General features: G+C 52.3%; 1 protein-coding gene across 2 annotated transcripts in view; it reads right to left on the bottom strand.

The window, feature by feature from the left end:
* Window positions 1–744: 744 nt before the first annotated feature.
* Window positions 745–16,356, bottom strand: part of SORBS3 (sorbin and SH3 domain containing 3) — a 36,859-nt gene continuing 21,247 nt past the window's right edge. For both annotated transcript variants that reach the window (XM_036281735.1, XM_036281736.1), the window contains 15 exons: window positions 16,182–16,275; window positions 14,158–14,248; window positions 13,849–13,935; window positions 13,697–13,750; window positions 12,768–12,854; window positions 12,261–12,307; window positions 11,720–11,859; window positions 11,481–11,530; window positions 11,332–11,378; window positions 11,030–11,144; window positions 8,489–8,614; window positions 5,809–6,117; window positions 4,891–4,994; window positions 4,217–4,323; window positions 745–1,523 (listed from right to left, as the gene is read on the bottom strand). In XM_036281735.1, the coding sequence (XP_036137628.1) occupies window positions 1,462–1,523; window positions 4,217–4,323; window positions 4,891–4,994; window positions 5,809–6,117; window positions 8,489–8,614; window positions 11,030–11,144; window positions 11,332–11,378; window positions 11,481–11,530; window positions 11,720–11,859; window positions 12,261–12,307; window positions 12,768–12,854; window positions 13,697–13,750; window positions 13,849–13,935; window positions 14,158–14,248; window positions 16,182–16,275 (1,520 nt within the window). In that variant the 3' untranslated portion in view covers window positions 745–1,461. The remainder of the gene's footprint in view (window positions 1,524–4,216; window positions 4,324–4,890; window positions 4,995–5,808; window positions 6,118–8,488; window positions 8,615–11,029; window positions 11,145–11,331; window positions 11,379–11,480; window positions 11,531–11,719; window positions 11,860–12,260; window positions 12,308–12,767; window positions 12,855–13,696; window positions 13,751–13,848; window positions 13,936–14,157; window positions 14,249–16,181; window positions 16,276–16,356) is intronic.

A 16,356-nucleotide genomic window follows, 5' to 3' on the forward strand; every position in this document is an offset into this window, starting at 1 on the left:
AGCATTTTATAACAATGTGACCCAGAAAACAGGGTTTCTCAGTCTCCTGTGGATGGAGTCACAGCTGCCCGCTACAGTGCTTACAGAGATAGCGGGTGTGCAGCACCTTGTGCCCTGCTCAGCTCCCAGCACTGCCAAGGAACAGCGCTTTCCAGACTGTGCCACCACTGTCGCCCCACAGGAACCACCAACCCCCGGGACTCCGAAACTTTGGGCAAGAAGTCCTTTGGGCCAGCTGTGGCCCACCACTCCCAGCTTCCCACCAGTGACTGCTCAAAAACGGAGCCTAAAGAAGTAAGTAAACAAATACACAGAGCTTCAGTGTGGAATGACAGAAGGAAAACATTAGGAACAGAGCAGTTAGACATGTCATCCAGTCCGGCAACCCCAAGCTGGCTCCAGACTCAAAACAGCCTGCACACAAGGCTACATTAAGTTGCTCTCTGGTTTCGCCCCAATCAGGCCTCATCCTAGTCCCTGCAGTGTTTGTTCTCTCTCTCTGCAGGGCTTGTCAGACAGCTGCCTGACACTGGGGCTGCCCAATGCTGCCTGAGACCTGACGCCTGAGGCCTGAGATTTTCCCCAGCACCCCCTTACATGCACACACACACACATACACCCCACCTGATTCAACACAGCCCACTGAAGAAAGAATTCCCATAATCCTAAACAGGAGGAGCATCCCCCCAAAAGGACTGCAAGGCAAGGTCCCCGGTATGCAGATTTATTTTACATTCTCTTCCAGAGGGGACTTGAGGGTTGGGGGGGAGCTGGGGAGGCAGGAGGGCACATCGGTCTCCCTGGGAAACATCTGGGGTGGGCCAGGCATCTGAGCCTGTCCTTCCTGGGCACTACGGCAGCAGGACAGATGCACAGCCCAGGCCCAGGACTTGGCAGCCTTTGGGAAGTGGGGGTCTTCCGGCAAGGCCTTGAAAGCTAAAGAGGCTGTGTCCACCCCCCACCTCACTCCCAGGCTCAGCTGGAAGCAGGAAAGCAAAGGGGGCAGCAGGCAAGTTGGAGTGAAAGGGGTGGAATCCCCTCCAGGCGGCAGCCTTTGGTCTCTATTAGGTTAGGAAGCTGGTCCTTGTTAGAGGAACCCCATGGAGGTGGAGCTGGGAGCCAGTCCTGTTAGAGGAAACACCAATGCAGGGTGGGGGTGGGGGACTCAGGGGTCTGGTCTCAATAAGGCCTGGAAACAGTCTCCACTTCAAAGCAGACCTCTATATTTGGGGAGTTGGGTAGGGGAGGAAATAAAAGGACTGTGATGGGAATGTTTGTGAGCTGTGGGTGGGAACCAGTCCAGGGGGCTTCGAGGGGGCTCCAAGAAAAAGGCTGCTGTGTTGTCTGCAGATGCCAGCAGCCAGGTCCCAGGAAGGAAAGGGGCTCCTCTCTCCCTCCCAGAAGTGCTACAGCTGCTCCCCACCCCATCCTGGCTGAGCTCTGAGTTGCCACGGAGACCTCTCACACCGGAGCTACATAATTTCCTGGGAACGTCCCAAATTTCTGGGTCCTCCGGGAGACACCTGAAAGGAAAAGACAGAAAGCTTGTTCCCCACACTTGAAAAAATAGAAATGATGAGGACCCTGCCCCCTGCTGGCAGCGGACAGAACTGCAGGTGGAATCCTGTCCCAGGGAGGGAGGAATTCTTTTCCTTATTCCTGCCCTCTAGTGACAGAAGCTTAGATAAGCAAAGCTACCCCTGCTAAATTCGAAATGATCGACCAATCTGAGCACTCAACAATTGAAAACTGCACATAGCACAGAACAACCCCACCTTTCCTCAGGAAAGCAAAGAAGCAGGAGGATGAATCACAGAACTTAAATCCAGAGGAATCTCACTGGTCTAGTATGACACCCTTGTTTTAAAGATGGGGAAGGTGCCCCGGCCAGTTCGGCTCAGCGGTTACAGCGTCGGCCTGCGGTCCAGAGACACCCAGATTCAGTTCCTGCTAAGGGCATGTACCTCAGTTGCAGCCTTGGCTGGGCCCTGTGGGAGGCAGCCACTCAATGTGTCCCTTTCACATCAGTGTTTCTCTCTCCCTGCCACTCTATCTGAACAAAAAATGCAAAATGTCCTCAATAAATAACTAAAAAATAAAGATGGGGGAGATAAGTCATAAGAGGCCCAGTGAAATCCCCCCAAGCACTCAGATGCTTATGGGTAGAGGTGGGTCTAAAATTCAGTGGACTGAGCATTGTCCTATGGACTGAGAGGTTCCAGTTCGATTCCCAGTCAGGGCACACACCCCGGTAGGGAGCATGCAGGAGGCAACTGAAGGATGTTTCTCTCTCACATCAATGTTTCTATCTCTCTCTCTCTTTTTTTAAATCCTCACCGAGGATATTTTTCCGTTTATCTTCAGATACAGCAGGGAAGAGAGAGAAAGAAAACATCGATGTGAGAGAGACACATTGATTGGTTGCCTCCCTGCATGACACCAATCAGGGCTGGGGACAAACTGCAACAGAGGTACGTGTCCTTGGCCGGAATCAAACCCAGGATACTCTGGTCCGTGGGCTGATGCTCTAACACAGTGGTTCTCAACCTTCCTAATGCCACGACCCTTTAATACAGTTCCTCATGTTGTGGTGACCCCCAACCATAAGATTATTTTTGTTGCTACTTCATAACTGTAATTTTGCTACTGTTATGTCTTAGGCGACTCCTGTGAAAGGGTTCGCGACCTACAGGTTGAGAACCGCTGCTCTAACTGCTGAGCCAAACTGGCCAGGGCTCCTCTCCCCTTCTCTTAAAAAAAAAAATCAATAAAAACATATTTATAAAATAAATTAATAAATAAAATTCAGGCCTCTGGTCTGCCACACCCCCAGACACCTGTGTCCTGGGTTGGGGGAGGGGGAATGCTAGGAGATGGAGGAATATGAAATGAAAGTCCCTGGGCCTTCCCTTCCTGGCAGGCTGGCATCCTGATTTCCTTACGAGTAGCCCATGCCCACCCTGTACCCAGGCCTTGCTGACACTGTTCCCCTGCCTGGAGGGCCTCCCTTTTCCACCCTTCATGGTCCAGCTCCCCTGCTTCCTCCAGGAAGCCTTCCCTGACTTGCACTGTCCACAGTGATAAGCCACATGTGGCTACTGAGCATTTAACATGTGTTAGTGTGACTGAGAGCCTGAACATTCTAAACTTTTCCTCTAAAAGCACGTGGCTTATACCGCAAAGGTGGTGCTTTGTCTTCTTGCCTATGTAAATCTTTATTAACAGTTGTAAAGATATTCAAAAGCAGAAGTATACAGAGTAAAATGAGAATATGCCCCTCCAAAGTAAGGACCACTAACAAGTTAGTACAGTCGTCCCTCGTTTATCGCGGTTAATCCGTTCCAGACGCTAGTGGTTGCACCTGGCGTTGAAGGATTCCAGGGGTGCTCGAATACATAGGCCTACAGTCCATACGTACAGTCATTTTAATTTTAATTGTAGTACAGGGTGTATAATTGACTCAGACAACTGAATGTGCGCTGTCATTTTCACTGTCTCAATCAACTTTTTAATGAATATATTTGAAAAAACCGCGATAGAGTGAAGCCGCGAAAGTTGAAGTGTGAAGTGGCGAGGGACGACTGTATTTCATAATCACTGGAGTGTCTGAAACTGGGTCACCAGTGAGGTGCTGGGATTCCGGTGAGAAAGGGTGGGCTGCCAGGTCGAGGGCCTGCCCCGGAGGCCACCCCTGCCCAGGCCCCCTCCAACACGTCAGGCCCCATAGCGTGCTGCTTGGGTGCTTCTGGCTGGTCTCTGAGGACGGCCCGGCCCCTGAAGCCGAGGCCCGGACAGGGTCTGCCCACTCTGGGGAGGCACGCCACGTGAAACCCGCTGGGTTGGTTACCTTGAACCAGGCCAAGGCCACCCTGAGGCTTCCTGCTTTAGTCCTCTGCCTGAGCTGCCCTTGGGCCAGCCCTGAGGGCTGGATCTCTCTCCTGTTGGAAGGGATTTGGAGGGGGCTAGCTGCTAGCTGGGGGTGGGAGTGGGAGTGAGACTTGGTCCAAATCTGCACTGACTCAGCCAGTGACCCTGGGCCTCATCCCTTTGAGGTGTGATGGCAACAACCGAAGTGCTGGCTCTGGGGAACAACCAGGCCAGGCCTCTCCAATCACTAGCCAGGCCGGAAGACGTGTGTGTCGGGTCAGGCCAATAATCCCCAGGGACCCTGAGATACCCCTTCCAGCCTGCCCCACACACCCCCAGGCCCACATACCCACAAACCAGCCATCGTCACACTGCTGCATGACATCCACCCGGTCCCCCTCCCGCAGCTCCAGCTCGTCCTCGTTCTGGGGCCTGTACTGGTACACTGCCCGGTACCTGCAGAAGACATTGTCATGGCAACCACTAGAGCCCTCACCTCTTCCTGAGACCAGACCCAGAGTCTAAACCCAAGTGTTGCCATGTCCTGTGACTTTCCCAGGGGTTCTCCCTGCTCCCATTAGCCCTGGCCCAGCTCCTGGACCAGAAGCTCTGTCGGGCTCCAGTGCACTTCCCCAGGCCTGCTCCCTGCCCTCCTGGCCCCAACCACCCAAACCCCGCCTCTTCAGCGCTCTCAGGGCCTTCCAGTCTGTTCTGCCAGTTCCCACACTTCATGCATCCACGCACTGACCTCAGGGCTGGGAGCTCAGGGAGGAGACTGAGGCTGGGGCTGAGTGTGGAGGCTTGCTCTAAGGCCACAGGGCTGACAAGGACAGATCAGGAGCACTGAAGACAAGGCCCCACCCCACCACCATGTGACCTAAAAGCACATCAAGAACTAGTGCTACCTATTGGCAGGTTACCAAATCCTCCTTGGGGAGCCAGCGTGGGCTATGGGGGTCAGTGTGCTCAGCACTGCCTGATGGCAGCCCCACCCCTGACCAAGCACCCCCAGATGGTACTCACGGGGTCCAGTGTATCTGAGTGGTGTTGTGGGAGGAGATCCCCAGGTTCAAGGGACGGCTGGAGTCTCCAGGATGGGACAGAGAAGACCCAGGGGAGCTGAGACTCTGGGTGTCCACAGGAGGAAAGGCAGGCACAAGCCAGCATGAGGGCGGAGAAGTGAAATGGCCCCCCACTTCGTGGGCAGCGCTTCCCACACTGATCATCTGATCCTTTCAGTCCCCACAGCACAGGGGTCTGTGACCATTTCGCTTCACAAGTAGGGTAGGTGGCTGGTTTCTGAACCATGCAGACAAGGCCACGAAGCTGGCCAGGAGGAGGCCCGAGCATGGCTGTGCCTGCTCACACTGGTTTGCTAAGTGAAGAAATGGCTGCACGAGCGGACGGGCTTGGTTGTGAGCTGCCAGGACAGGACCAATGACTATCCCTAAATATAAACTTGTAGTTCAAACCCACCCAACCACCCTCTGCAGTGGGAACTACCATCTCCATTTTACAAGTGAGGAATATTCTAAAGGTGACAAAACCCACATCCAGAGATAGTAGGTGATGTGCCCAAGGTCCCACAGCAGGTTCACAGCAGACCCCGGCTCCTGGCCCCACCCTGTGCCAGAGGCTGAGACAGGCAAGTCACAAAAGTGAAGTCAGAAGGGCCAGGAGGCCTGGGCTGGCATGGGGGTCCACCTAGGGCTGGCTGGCTATCCCATTCTCTCTGGGATGCAGCTCAAGGGCCTGAACCAACTTGTGGTTCAGAGATCCCAAGGCCAGGGTGGGGCTGCAATGCCAGGTTCTGCCCAGTCGCCCCACCAGTCTGCCCTGAGGCAGTCTGGGAAGGGTTCTGAAGTACAGCCCCATCACCGGAATAAGGAATATGGGGTAGGGAGTGGGGGTCATTTCTTCATCTGAATCAGGTTATCTTACCTGGGTTTGTGGTCTGGGCTCCTGGGTGGAGAAGAAGCCAGTGCGGCGGGGGGAGGTCCGGCCCCCCCAGTCTGTGGGGTCAGCTGGACTGCGTGATATTATTGGGGAGCTGGGGTGATGGGTAGCTAGCCCAGCGGTGGTCAGGCGGGGAGATGCAGGGAGCTGGGGGCCCTCGTCACAGAGGCGAAGCCGGGGCTCCCGGGACACCTGCACATAGCTGGCGGGGAAGATGCCCTGGCGTCCAGTGCCCGAGATGCGCCCCTCATACCAGTTCTCGTTCACCTTTCGGATCAGGCAGATGCGCTCCCCCTGGAGGGAGAAAGCAGTCAGTATCTGGAGGGCCTTCCTGGGCACCACGCATCCAAGGGTACCTACATAGATGCCCAGAGGAGTCAGGCTCAGAGGGGTCCGCAGGTTATGCAGAGGTCACACAGCTAGGAAGTGGAGAGGTCAGGAGCCAAACCCAGGCTGCCTGATGGAGCGAGCAGAAGTCAAAGCTCTTCCCACAACATGTGGCGCTGGGTTTGGATCAAGTCCTTCCTCTTTGGGAAGCCTACATGCATCCCTCTTTGAGTTCTGAGCTCTGTCTCTGCAGAGTTCCAGTCACAGGAGAGCCTGGTGACTAATAACACAGGTCCAAACCAGGCTCTGCCGATTTCAAGCTGCGTGGCCTTGAGCAACATGCTTTGCCTCTCTGAGCCTTGGTTTCCTCACTTGTGAAGTGAGGATGACAGTACTGTTGCTGTGAGGAGAAAAGGAGGTTGATGGCAGACTGGTAAGAAGCACTGGACAGGCATTAACCACCCCTGGGTTCTGTTCCTGCCTCCACTCTGAGTGATCCTGTCACCACTGCCAACTAACAAACTCCCTAAGGCAGCTAGTGCTCTCCCAGGCCACGCAGCTGAGGTCAGGTGGGGCTGCCCTGGGGAAGCCGGTCTCCAGTCCTCTTCGGCCCCCACCTCTCTCCATCTAGCCACCCCCCCTTCTGTCCTGGGCCAGCTCTTCTGAGGAGTGTTAATGACTTCTGCCCCAAAAATCAACCAAAGGGACAGCAGCTCCCTGCTTTCTAGGATAACATTTTTCAAGCTTTATTGAACATGATCTATAGTAAAAATTGTGTTGTAGTAACAACCCAACACCCACACAAATACCTAAATTTTTTTGAGAGAATGAGAGAAACATTGATGTGAGATGGATCAGTTGCCTCCCACACATGCTCCAACCCAGGATCGAACCCGAAACCTGGGAATATGCTCTGACCAGGAATCGAACTACCACCTTTTGGTGTACGGGACAATGCTCCAACTAAGCCATACCGGCCAGGGCATAAATGCCTAAAAATTTGGTAAAATACCCTTTCTACATGCAAGGCATTCTTTTTTATTTTATTTTTTTTTAATTGATTGATTTGAGAGACAGAAGAAGGGAGAGAGGGAAGGAAAGAGAGAGAGAGGGAGAGGGAGAGGGAGAGAGAGAGAGAGAGAGAGAGAGAGAGGGAGAGAAACACTGATTTCTTGTTCCACTGATTTATGCATTCATTGGTTGATTATTATATGTGCCCTGACCAGAGATCGAACCCACAACCTTTGCATATTGGGACAACACTCTAACCAACTGAGCTACCCAGCCAGGGCTACATGCAAGGTATTCTAATATTTCCATTTTATTCTTTTTTTTTTTTTTTTTTTTATCCTCACCCGAGGATATTTTTCCATTTTTTGTACAGATAGAGTGGGAGGGAGAGAGAGGAAGGGAGAGAGAGAGAAACATCGATGTGAAGGGACACATCAAGTGGCTGCCACCCGCACGACCAACCAGGGCCGGGGACAAACTGCAACCGAAGTACGTGCCCTTAGCGGGAACCGAACCCGGTCTCTCCGGACCTCAGGCCGACGCTCTAACCGCTGAGCCAAACTGGCCAGGGCTCCATTTTATTCTTTTAAAAATGCTGATTGTGATCCTCAAAACCTACCAACCTGAAATTGAAAAAAAAGCACAACTACTCTAGAAGTTTCAGACTTAAAAATAGAAATAGTCCCTGGCTGGTTTGGCTCAGCAGTTAGAGCATCGGCCCATGGACCAAAGAATCACGAGTTTGATTCCAGTCAAGGGCACATACATCAGTTGTGGTTCGGTCCCCAGCCCTGGTTGGGGTCGTGCAGGAAGCAACCAATCGATGTGCTTCTCTCACATCGATGTTTCTCTCTCCCACTCTGTCGAAAATTAATGGAAAAATATCCTTGGGTGAGGATTGAAAAAAAAGGCTAATTAAGGGAAATATATCCAAAGAGACTGAGAAAAAAATGGAAATATATTGGATGAAGATGGATACACCTGACTCTTTTGTTGTTGTTGTTAATCCTCACCCCAGGATATTTTCCACTGATTTTTTTTTTTTTTTTTAGAGAGAGAGAGAGCAGAAGGGGGAGAAAGAGAGAGAGTAACATCAATGTTGCCTCCCGCACACACCCCAAGCAGGGTCAGGGATCAAACCTGCAACCCAAGTACATGCCCTTGACTGGGACAAAGCCTTGACCCTTTGGTGTGGGCCAATGCTCTAACCACTGGAAAACGCCAGCCAGGGTTACACCTGACTCTTAAAAAATGTTTTACTGCACATATTTCCCTATGTTTTCACCAGCCCCTGCCTGCCCCCTCTTCCTGCCTGGCCCGGCCGCACCTTTCGGAAGGACAGCTCCACCTCCAGATCTCCCTTGAAATTGTACTGAGCCACGGCGTCTCCATACTCCAGCACCTGGTAGGTTGGGGACTTGAGGGGCTTGGGGATCTCATCTGCAGGCAGCACCTGCAGGAAGAAAGATCATGAGAAAAGTTCAGCCTAGACATGAATTGGTCACAGCTGTGGGGCTCCTGGGCCGGTGAGGCAACAAAGAGAAGGTGGGATGGTAAGATCTGAACCCGGGCCAGAGAGGAGACAGACACCAGACACAAGCCTAGTGTGGCCAGGGGCGAGCACAGCCAAGGGGACAGTGAGTCCCAGAAAACCCTTGGAGGAAAAATTTCCACTAGGGAATTTTTGTGGAGTATGTGGACTGGGCATTATTGGAGTGGGCAGCGGCAGTGCAAAATTGGAAGCCAGTTCTGTGAAGAGCTGAACTTGCAGGGCAGAAGGAAAGGAGTTCCAAGGAGCAGGAGACACCTGCTGGCCCATTCTAAAGTGAGGATCCAACATTTCACCATTGCTGAGAACCAAGTGTCCCTCTTCCACCTCCCCTTCTATCCCACCGGTGGTCCAGAATCTCCATGCTCTCTTTGCTTCACCCTACTCATAAAAATCAAAAAGCTAATAAACTATTTATTTTAATATCTATATATATTTTAAATATGTTTTTATTGATTATAGAGAAAGAGGGAGGGAGAGGGAGTGAGAGAGAGACAGAGAACACTGATGTGAGAGAACATCATTGGTTGCCTCCCACAAGCACCCCAACCGGGATCAAACCTACTACCTGAGTATGTGCCCTGACCAGGAATTGAACCTGCTACCTTTCAGTGCATGGAATGATGCTCAACCAACTGAGCTATACTAATAAACTATTTCATACTAAGATGTAAATCTTAATAAACAGTGCATTAATAAACTATTTCATACTAAGATGCAAATGATTGATGACATGGAATACTGTATATACTTTGTGAAATTTCAGGATCAAAGAGATAGTTCTGAGGGTAGGGGAAAAAGCCTGAATTAAAACAACCACCCAACTCATGGGTGAAAGAGGAAATCACAAAGGAAATGAGAAAATAGTTTGAGTTGAATAAAAAAAACAAAATATCAAAATCTGTGGGAGGCAATTAAAGCAGTGCTTAGAAGAAAATTTATAGCATTAAATGTATATATTAGGGGGAAATGTTTTAAATCAATCATCTAAACTACCACCCTAACGAACTAGAAATAAAAAGAGCAAACTGGACATAATGCAAGCAGAAGGAAATAATAGAGGCAGAACTCAATGATATGGAAAATAAAAATACAGAAAAATCAATAAAATTGAAAGTTGGTTTTTTGAAAAGATCAATAAAATTTTAAAATCTCTAGCCAGAATTAAAGAAGAGACAAACTATCACTATCAGGAATGAAAGAAAAGATATCACTACAGATCTTTACTGACATTAAAAAGATAATAAGGAAATATTATGAACAACTTTAAACTAATAAATTAGATTGCTTGAAATTCCTTAAGACACACATTCCAAAGATAATGAATGGTCCTTTATTTATCAAATCCAGAACCTATGTCTGGATTCAGATTCTGGATTTTCTATTTATCAACTTGTCTCTGACCCTTAGCAAGCCGTTCTGTACAATGGAGCAGATCGGTCACTTTCCCAGGTTAATGAAAGAAACCAGAGAGGTAATTCAGGTGACTCTGAAACAACATATTTGAATTGTGTGGGTCCACTTATCTGCAGATTTTTTTCAGTAAATATACTGGAAAATGTTTGGAGATTTGCAACAATTTGTAAAAACTCACACATGAACTGCATAGCCTAAAAATATAAAAAAATGTTAATAAAAGGGTTATGTCATCACTGCATAAAATATATGTATTAACTCTCCTTTATAATTTTATTAATAACATTTTTTTCTCTAGCTTACTTTATTGTAAGAATACAGTATATAATGCATACAACATAAAAAATAGGTGTTAATTGATTGTTTATGTTATTGGTAAGGTTTCTGGTTAGCAGTAAGCTATTAGTAGTTAAGTGTGGGGAGAGTCAAAAGTTACATGTGGATTTTCAACTGTGCAGGGGTCAGTGCTTCTAACCCTTTCATTGTTCAAGGGGCAACTGTACACATGAAGATGAATGCATGTATACATGATTTGTAAACACCGCACACTTTGTACTCTTGCCAGGTGTAATAAGGATTCATCCCAAAGACAGGTTGAAAGAGATGGATTCTGCATGGTGAAAATCTGGGACACCAACAGGGCTGGTGGGCCCTGGTTCTCTCCTGTGGGCTAGGTTCACCTTTAGCTCTCATTTAACAAATATTTCCTGAGTACCGGCAAAGTGCTGGGCCAGGCTGAGGGGGCTAAGATTATGAAGGAGGCTGAGACCTGCCCTGCAGCTCACAGTTTTGCACCTTAGAAAACCTGTGAGATATGGTAGCCAGCTCAGGAGAGAAGCCGTGGATGGATAAGGGCTCTGCATACCTAACTGCCCCCCTGGGTTCCTGCTGACTCCTGCTCACCTCCACGTAATTGGCAGGGAAGATGCCCAGCCTGCCATGGTGTTCCCCCTCCAGCCAGTTCTTGTCCACCTCCTTGTGTATGTAGACAATGTCACCCTTCTTCAGGGTCAGCTCCCTGCAGGCCAGAGCAAGGACATCAGCAAGCTGAGGTCCTCCGGATCCTCCCTCCCTTCAGATCCTGTCCAGCACACCCAGAGTCCCCTCCACCTCCTGGGGATGCCCACCTCAGCCCCGCCCTTCTCTCTTCTCCCAAGTGCAGAGCTAGCCCCGGGGGCAGGGGAGGGGAGAACTTGGGTACTCACTTGGGGGACTGTGCCTGGAAATCAAACTTGAGCCTGGCAGCCTTCCTCTATGCAGGGAGAGAGGACACAGGGAGTGACCCCAGTTAAGCAGTCACCAGGACCACGCCAGCCCTCCTTGCACCCTTACCCTAATGTTCCCACCTCCTTACCTTTTCTTCCTTCCTGGCAGGGCTGACCCCTCGTTCAGAGGCACTGGGGTCTGTGGAAAAGCATGAGCTCAGCTTGGGAAGGCCATGCCTTGGGGGGTGGGGGCTGGGATGGGGTTACCCTCCCCCACAGGCACTTGTGGAAGCAGGGAACTCTATGCTCTTCCTGCCACACCCCGGAGGTACCAGATCTGGTGAGTGGTGGTGGGCCTCTGGGTGAGAAGGAAGGATCTGGTCCTTACCTCGGGTAGAGGAAGGGTAGACAAAATCCCTACGGCCTAGGAAGGGGCTTCCTCTATCCGCCATTCTGTGGGGGCTCAGGGGCCAGGAGGAACCCCGGTAAAGTGCATTCGGGTTGCTGAGGCTCCAGGCAGAGGCCGGGCTGCGGGGACACAGTGAGTGAGCCACCTGTCTAGCTTCATGCCCCACCAGGCTCACCCCTGACTGCCCAGTGTCTCCCCCCACCTCCAGCAGCCCCCTTCCCAGGCGTCCCCCAGGCTCGCCACAGGACGCCCGACTTCCCGAGCAGTGGGCCAGGCGCGGGTGCGGCCCGGGAGGAGGTGGGGGCGGTGCGCTGGGAAGTGCTGGCCGTGGCCACCCGGTCTTCGGCAGAGGGCAGTTTCCATCAAGGGCCAAAGACAGCCCCCCTGCGGCGAGCGGTGCCCCGTCCCTGCTGGCCACTTGCTGCCCTCCACGCCCCCCCACCCCAGCCACATCCCTCCCTGCGCCACGTCCCCTCCCCAGCCATGTCCCGGCCACCCTCCACGCACCCCTGCCACTCACCGCGCGGGCGGCCGTGGCTCCTGGGACCGTCGGGGCACCTGGGAACCCTGTGGGGAGACGGTGGTCAGGGCCGCGACCCGGTCCTGCGGCAGCCCAGGCCACCGCCTCCGGAAAAGTTGGCGGCTTGGAGGGAGGGAGGGAGGATGGGCGGGGCGGGAACCGGGAGGGGCCGAGGAGCTGGGGGAGGAAGCGCCGGGAGGGGTGCGGAAGAGGGAGGGAAGGAGGCCCGGAGCCGGCGGGGTAGTGGTGGAGATCCCTGCCGGCTGAGGTCCAGGGACGGAGCGCGGAGCCCCGGCACTCGGACCTCAGGCCGAGGCGGAGTGGACCTGGAAGGGTTGTTAGGAGTTGCTAGGAAAAGTCCACGCCCGGGAGTGCAGACAAGGGCGAAGTCTACCCAGTTCGCGCAGAGTGCAGCCGCAGGACACCTCCTGTCTGCCCTCTCACCCAAGCCCAGCTGCCGCGGACTCCAGGGCCCGGGCCTCCAGGGAGGGGCTGGGAGGTGAGTACCTTGGGAGGTGGCTGCCGGGTCTCAATAGCCCGCAGGTCTTTGTCCAGCTCTGCGCTCAGCTTGGCCAGCTCTCTCTCCAGCAGGACCTAGGGCCAGTGATGGGGAGACACTTGGGTAGTGGGAAAGCGGGGGAAGGGGGTGGGAAAACAGTGCACGGCTGGAGAGTGCTGGTCAAAGGTGAGCTGTGAGAAGCCCAGTGGGCAGCAGAACACAGCACGTGGTGCTCTCACTGGTATAAAGGGCAGGCTCAGAGCACTGGGCCCAGACAGGCTCCCTGCCTGTGTGCCTGCCGGGAGCTGTGTCTCAGCGTGTCAGGAGGGCGGTGCCACAGCCTCTCATTGGCCCCTGCCTCCTGACCCGGTTCACCCACCTGTTCTCCCATGATAGTCCCTTAGGACTTCTGATAGTGCCCCAGTACCAATTTCTGTCATGTTACTTCTCTGTTCAAGGGCCTGAAGGGCTCCCCATTTCCTCTCCCATCAAGTCTTCTGTGGCCTTCCACAGCCTGGCTTCACTACCCAACCTGCTTTCCCTCCACTGTCCGTCCTGCCTTCCAGACTTTGCTTCTGTGCCTCCTCCATCCTGAGCATCTTCTCTCTGCCTGGCCAAACCCTTCCAACTCTGTAGAGCCCAGCTTCACTTCTAAGAATACTTCCTGACAATTCCAGTCCACACTGACCATTTTTCTCTGCTCCTGCTTTGGTCCACACATTTATTCAACATATGTTTGAGTACCTATTGAACGCCAGGCACTGTGGTGGGTTCTGGGGATCCAGGGGTAAACTATATGGACCTGGAGAGGATCAGAGCCTTGGGATCTGTGTCCTTTGCCCATGGTCACTGGGGCCAACATCACGCAGAATCTCTCTCCTTTATCCCCCAACACTGCTGCGCCCCCTACCCCAATCACTTTCCCTGCAGCACTCACCTCAATGGGCTGGGAGGGCTTCTCAACAGGGTCATCCACCAGAGGTTTCTTAGGCTAAGGATGGGAAGGGTGAGTCAGAGGGGGCGAACTTGCTTACCAAAATGCACTAGCCAAGGGTGCATCCACTCCCAGAGGACCAGGCCCACACTCACCTTGTGCCCAGTCTCTAGTTCTTGCAGAAACTGGTTCCAAGATTCTTCCGTCCAGACATTGTCTGCTTTCTCTTGGCGTCTGGGTACCTACATGGAGGTGGGTAGGCAGCAACTTGAGTAGAGGGGTGCTGGGACACTGGGCAGGCTTTCAGGCCAGTCTGCCCCCACCCACCAGGCCCCTCCTAAGGATTCTGAGTCTGCCTAACTGCACACGCCCCAACTGAAAGGGCATTATCTGTGTTCTTTTCAAAGAGGGACCTGGCCAAGAAGGCACTGTGGACAGTGTGGGGAGGGTGCTGGATGGGCTACCTGATTTGGAGTCTTGGGCAGGGAGGAGGATGCTCCAGGATTGCAGCTGAAGGTGCTTCTAGGAAACTCTTCAGAGAGGTCCCAGCTTCTTCTAGAGAAAGGGAAGGGCATCTCTTCAGTTTCCTTTTAGGGAAACTAAGACATAAGTGAGAACATAACCCTGATAGAGGGAGCTGGACCCCCATCCTCTCCTGCTCCAGGCTCTGGAGCAGTGTTAACTAGTGGAAAGTTACAAGCTCTGAGTTCAAATCTCAGCTCTACCACTTAGCTGTGCTGCCTTTTTGCAAGTTACTGAACTGTCAGAGCCTCAGATTCATGCCTGTAATGTGAGAATGATTCCCACCTGCACAAGGGGGTGGTGACACTTATGTGAGGAAACATAGCTGAGACGCTCAGGAGAAGGCATGACACATGTCCCATGCGCGGTCAGTCCCTCTCCTGCTGGCCTTGGTGAATAGCCTGCATTTGTGCTCAGTCTGGCCCCACGACTGTGGCTATGTATGTTTGTGCTCAGTGAAGCGGGCTGGTCTTTCTGGTTGCCATGTAGTCTTGTAGCCATGCCCAGGGCTGTGGGAGTACATCCTAGTCTGAGGAAAACCCAGGGCAGGGAAATAGTATGCAGCCCCGGGCGTTATTTCAGAGCCCTGGGCCTCAGTTCCTTGAGGGTGAATTCAGTGACGTCACCGGGGAGACCACTCCAGCCACATTCCGGGCACTCAGAGCACTGTCACATTCGCCTCAGTGCCCTCTAGGTCTCCCTTCTTGGCTGGCTTAAATGTTCCAGCCTCTGCTGAATTTGAATGTTTTTACTAAGTGGAATGACTGTACCAAGCTTATCAAATGATGGAATGTCTGACCGCAGAGTCGGGATTTGTTGGCTGTAATCATGACTCTATTCTCTATTTTCACAGAGAATATATTGGTGATAATGAGAATGGAATATGCCATTCCTAATTTAAGGAAGCTCTAGTCATAATTAAGTCTATATATTAATAATGTTTGTAGTTGCCCGGCCGATGTGGCTCAGTGGATTGAACATCAACTGAGAAGTCCCTGTTCAATTCCCAGTCAGGGCACATGCCTGGGTTGTAGGTTCCATCCCCAGTGAGGGGCTTGCAGGAGGTGGCTAATTAGATGTCTCTCTCTCACATCAATGTTTCTATTTCTCTCTCTCCTTTCCCCTCTCTCTAAAAAATCAATAAAAACATATATTTTTAAAATTTTCTAAAAAAAAATATTTGTGGAGACTTGCTATGAGCCTTAACCCTCACAACCATTCCATAGTCCCACTTAACAGGGATGCTGAGGCTCAGATCGGTTAAATTGCCCAAGGCACACCAGCTTGAGTCCAGAACTCTGAGTGTAGATCTTGAGCTCTTGGCCTCTATCTTACTGATGATGCTGAGAGCCACAGGCCAGTTATGGCTATGCTAATGAGGTTAATTTCTCCCTGGAAAGGAAAAAGAACTTAATTGATTTCACTGAGGGCAGAGTTCCTGATTCCCACGGTGGGGTTGAGCCCCTCCAGGTCTTGGCAGCCAGGGTTGAGCCTGTGTGGTTTGCACAGAGAAAAGTAGCCACATCCTTCACCTCTCTGGAGGGGTTCATCTCTCAGCAGCATCTGGGAGGAAACTTGGGATCCTCCACCCTTGTTCTCTTCAGGCATCAGAGTGGATGGCCATAGATCCACACCTAGTTGTGGGACTCCCAGCTCTCCACCCCATGTTACCTGTGGATCTTTTGGGGTGATGAATCTGCTGCCAACCACAAAAACATCACAGGGGTCCTGACCAGGAATAGGTGCAAAGTCCATCCCCGCCTGCCATTCCTCGTGGGCCCTTGTAGGGAAGGCAGTATCTGGAGCGGTGGGGACCCTGAGGGGGCTGAGCCATCAAGGGAGCCAGACAGACCCCTGCTTGCCTGCTTTGGGGCTGTACCAGCTGTGGCCACAAAGGGGTGCCAGTTCCCACAAGGAAGCCAGGGCCCCTCTGCTGCCCTCAAGCCCCGGCTCCGCCACAGCTTACCCACTCAGAGAGGAGGCCTGGCCTGGCCGGGAAGTAGGACTTTGCTGGGGCCCTGGATGCCTTGAATCTGTAGACGTGGCACAGGAGGAAGCCCCTGCAGGTGGGAGAGGACAAACGGGTGGGGGAGGTGAGAGCAGAGGCTGCAGCCGTCGACCAAGGCCGGTTCTGGCACCCA

This window comes from Molossus molossus, unplaced genomic scaffold, assembly GCF_014108415.1.
Source record: "Molossus molossus isolate mMolMol1 unplaced genomic scaffold, mMolMol1.p scaffold_m16_p_4, whole genome shotgun sequence".
Classification (NCBI taxonomy): Eukaryota; Metazoa; Chordata; class Mammalia; order Chiroptera; family Molossidae; genus Molossus; species Molossus molossus.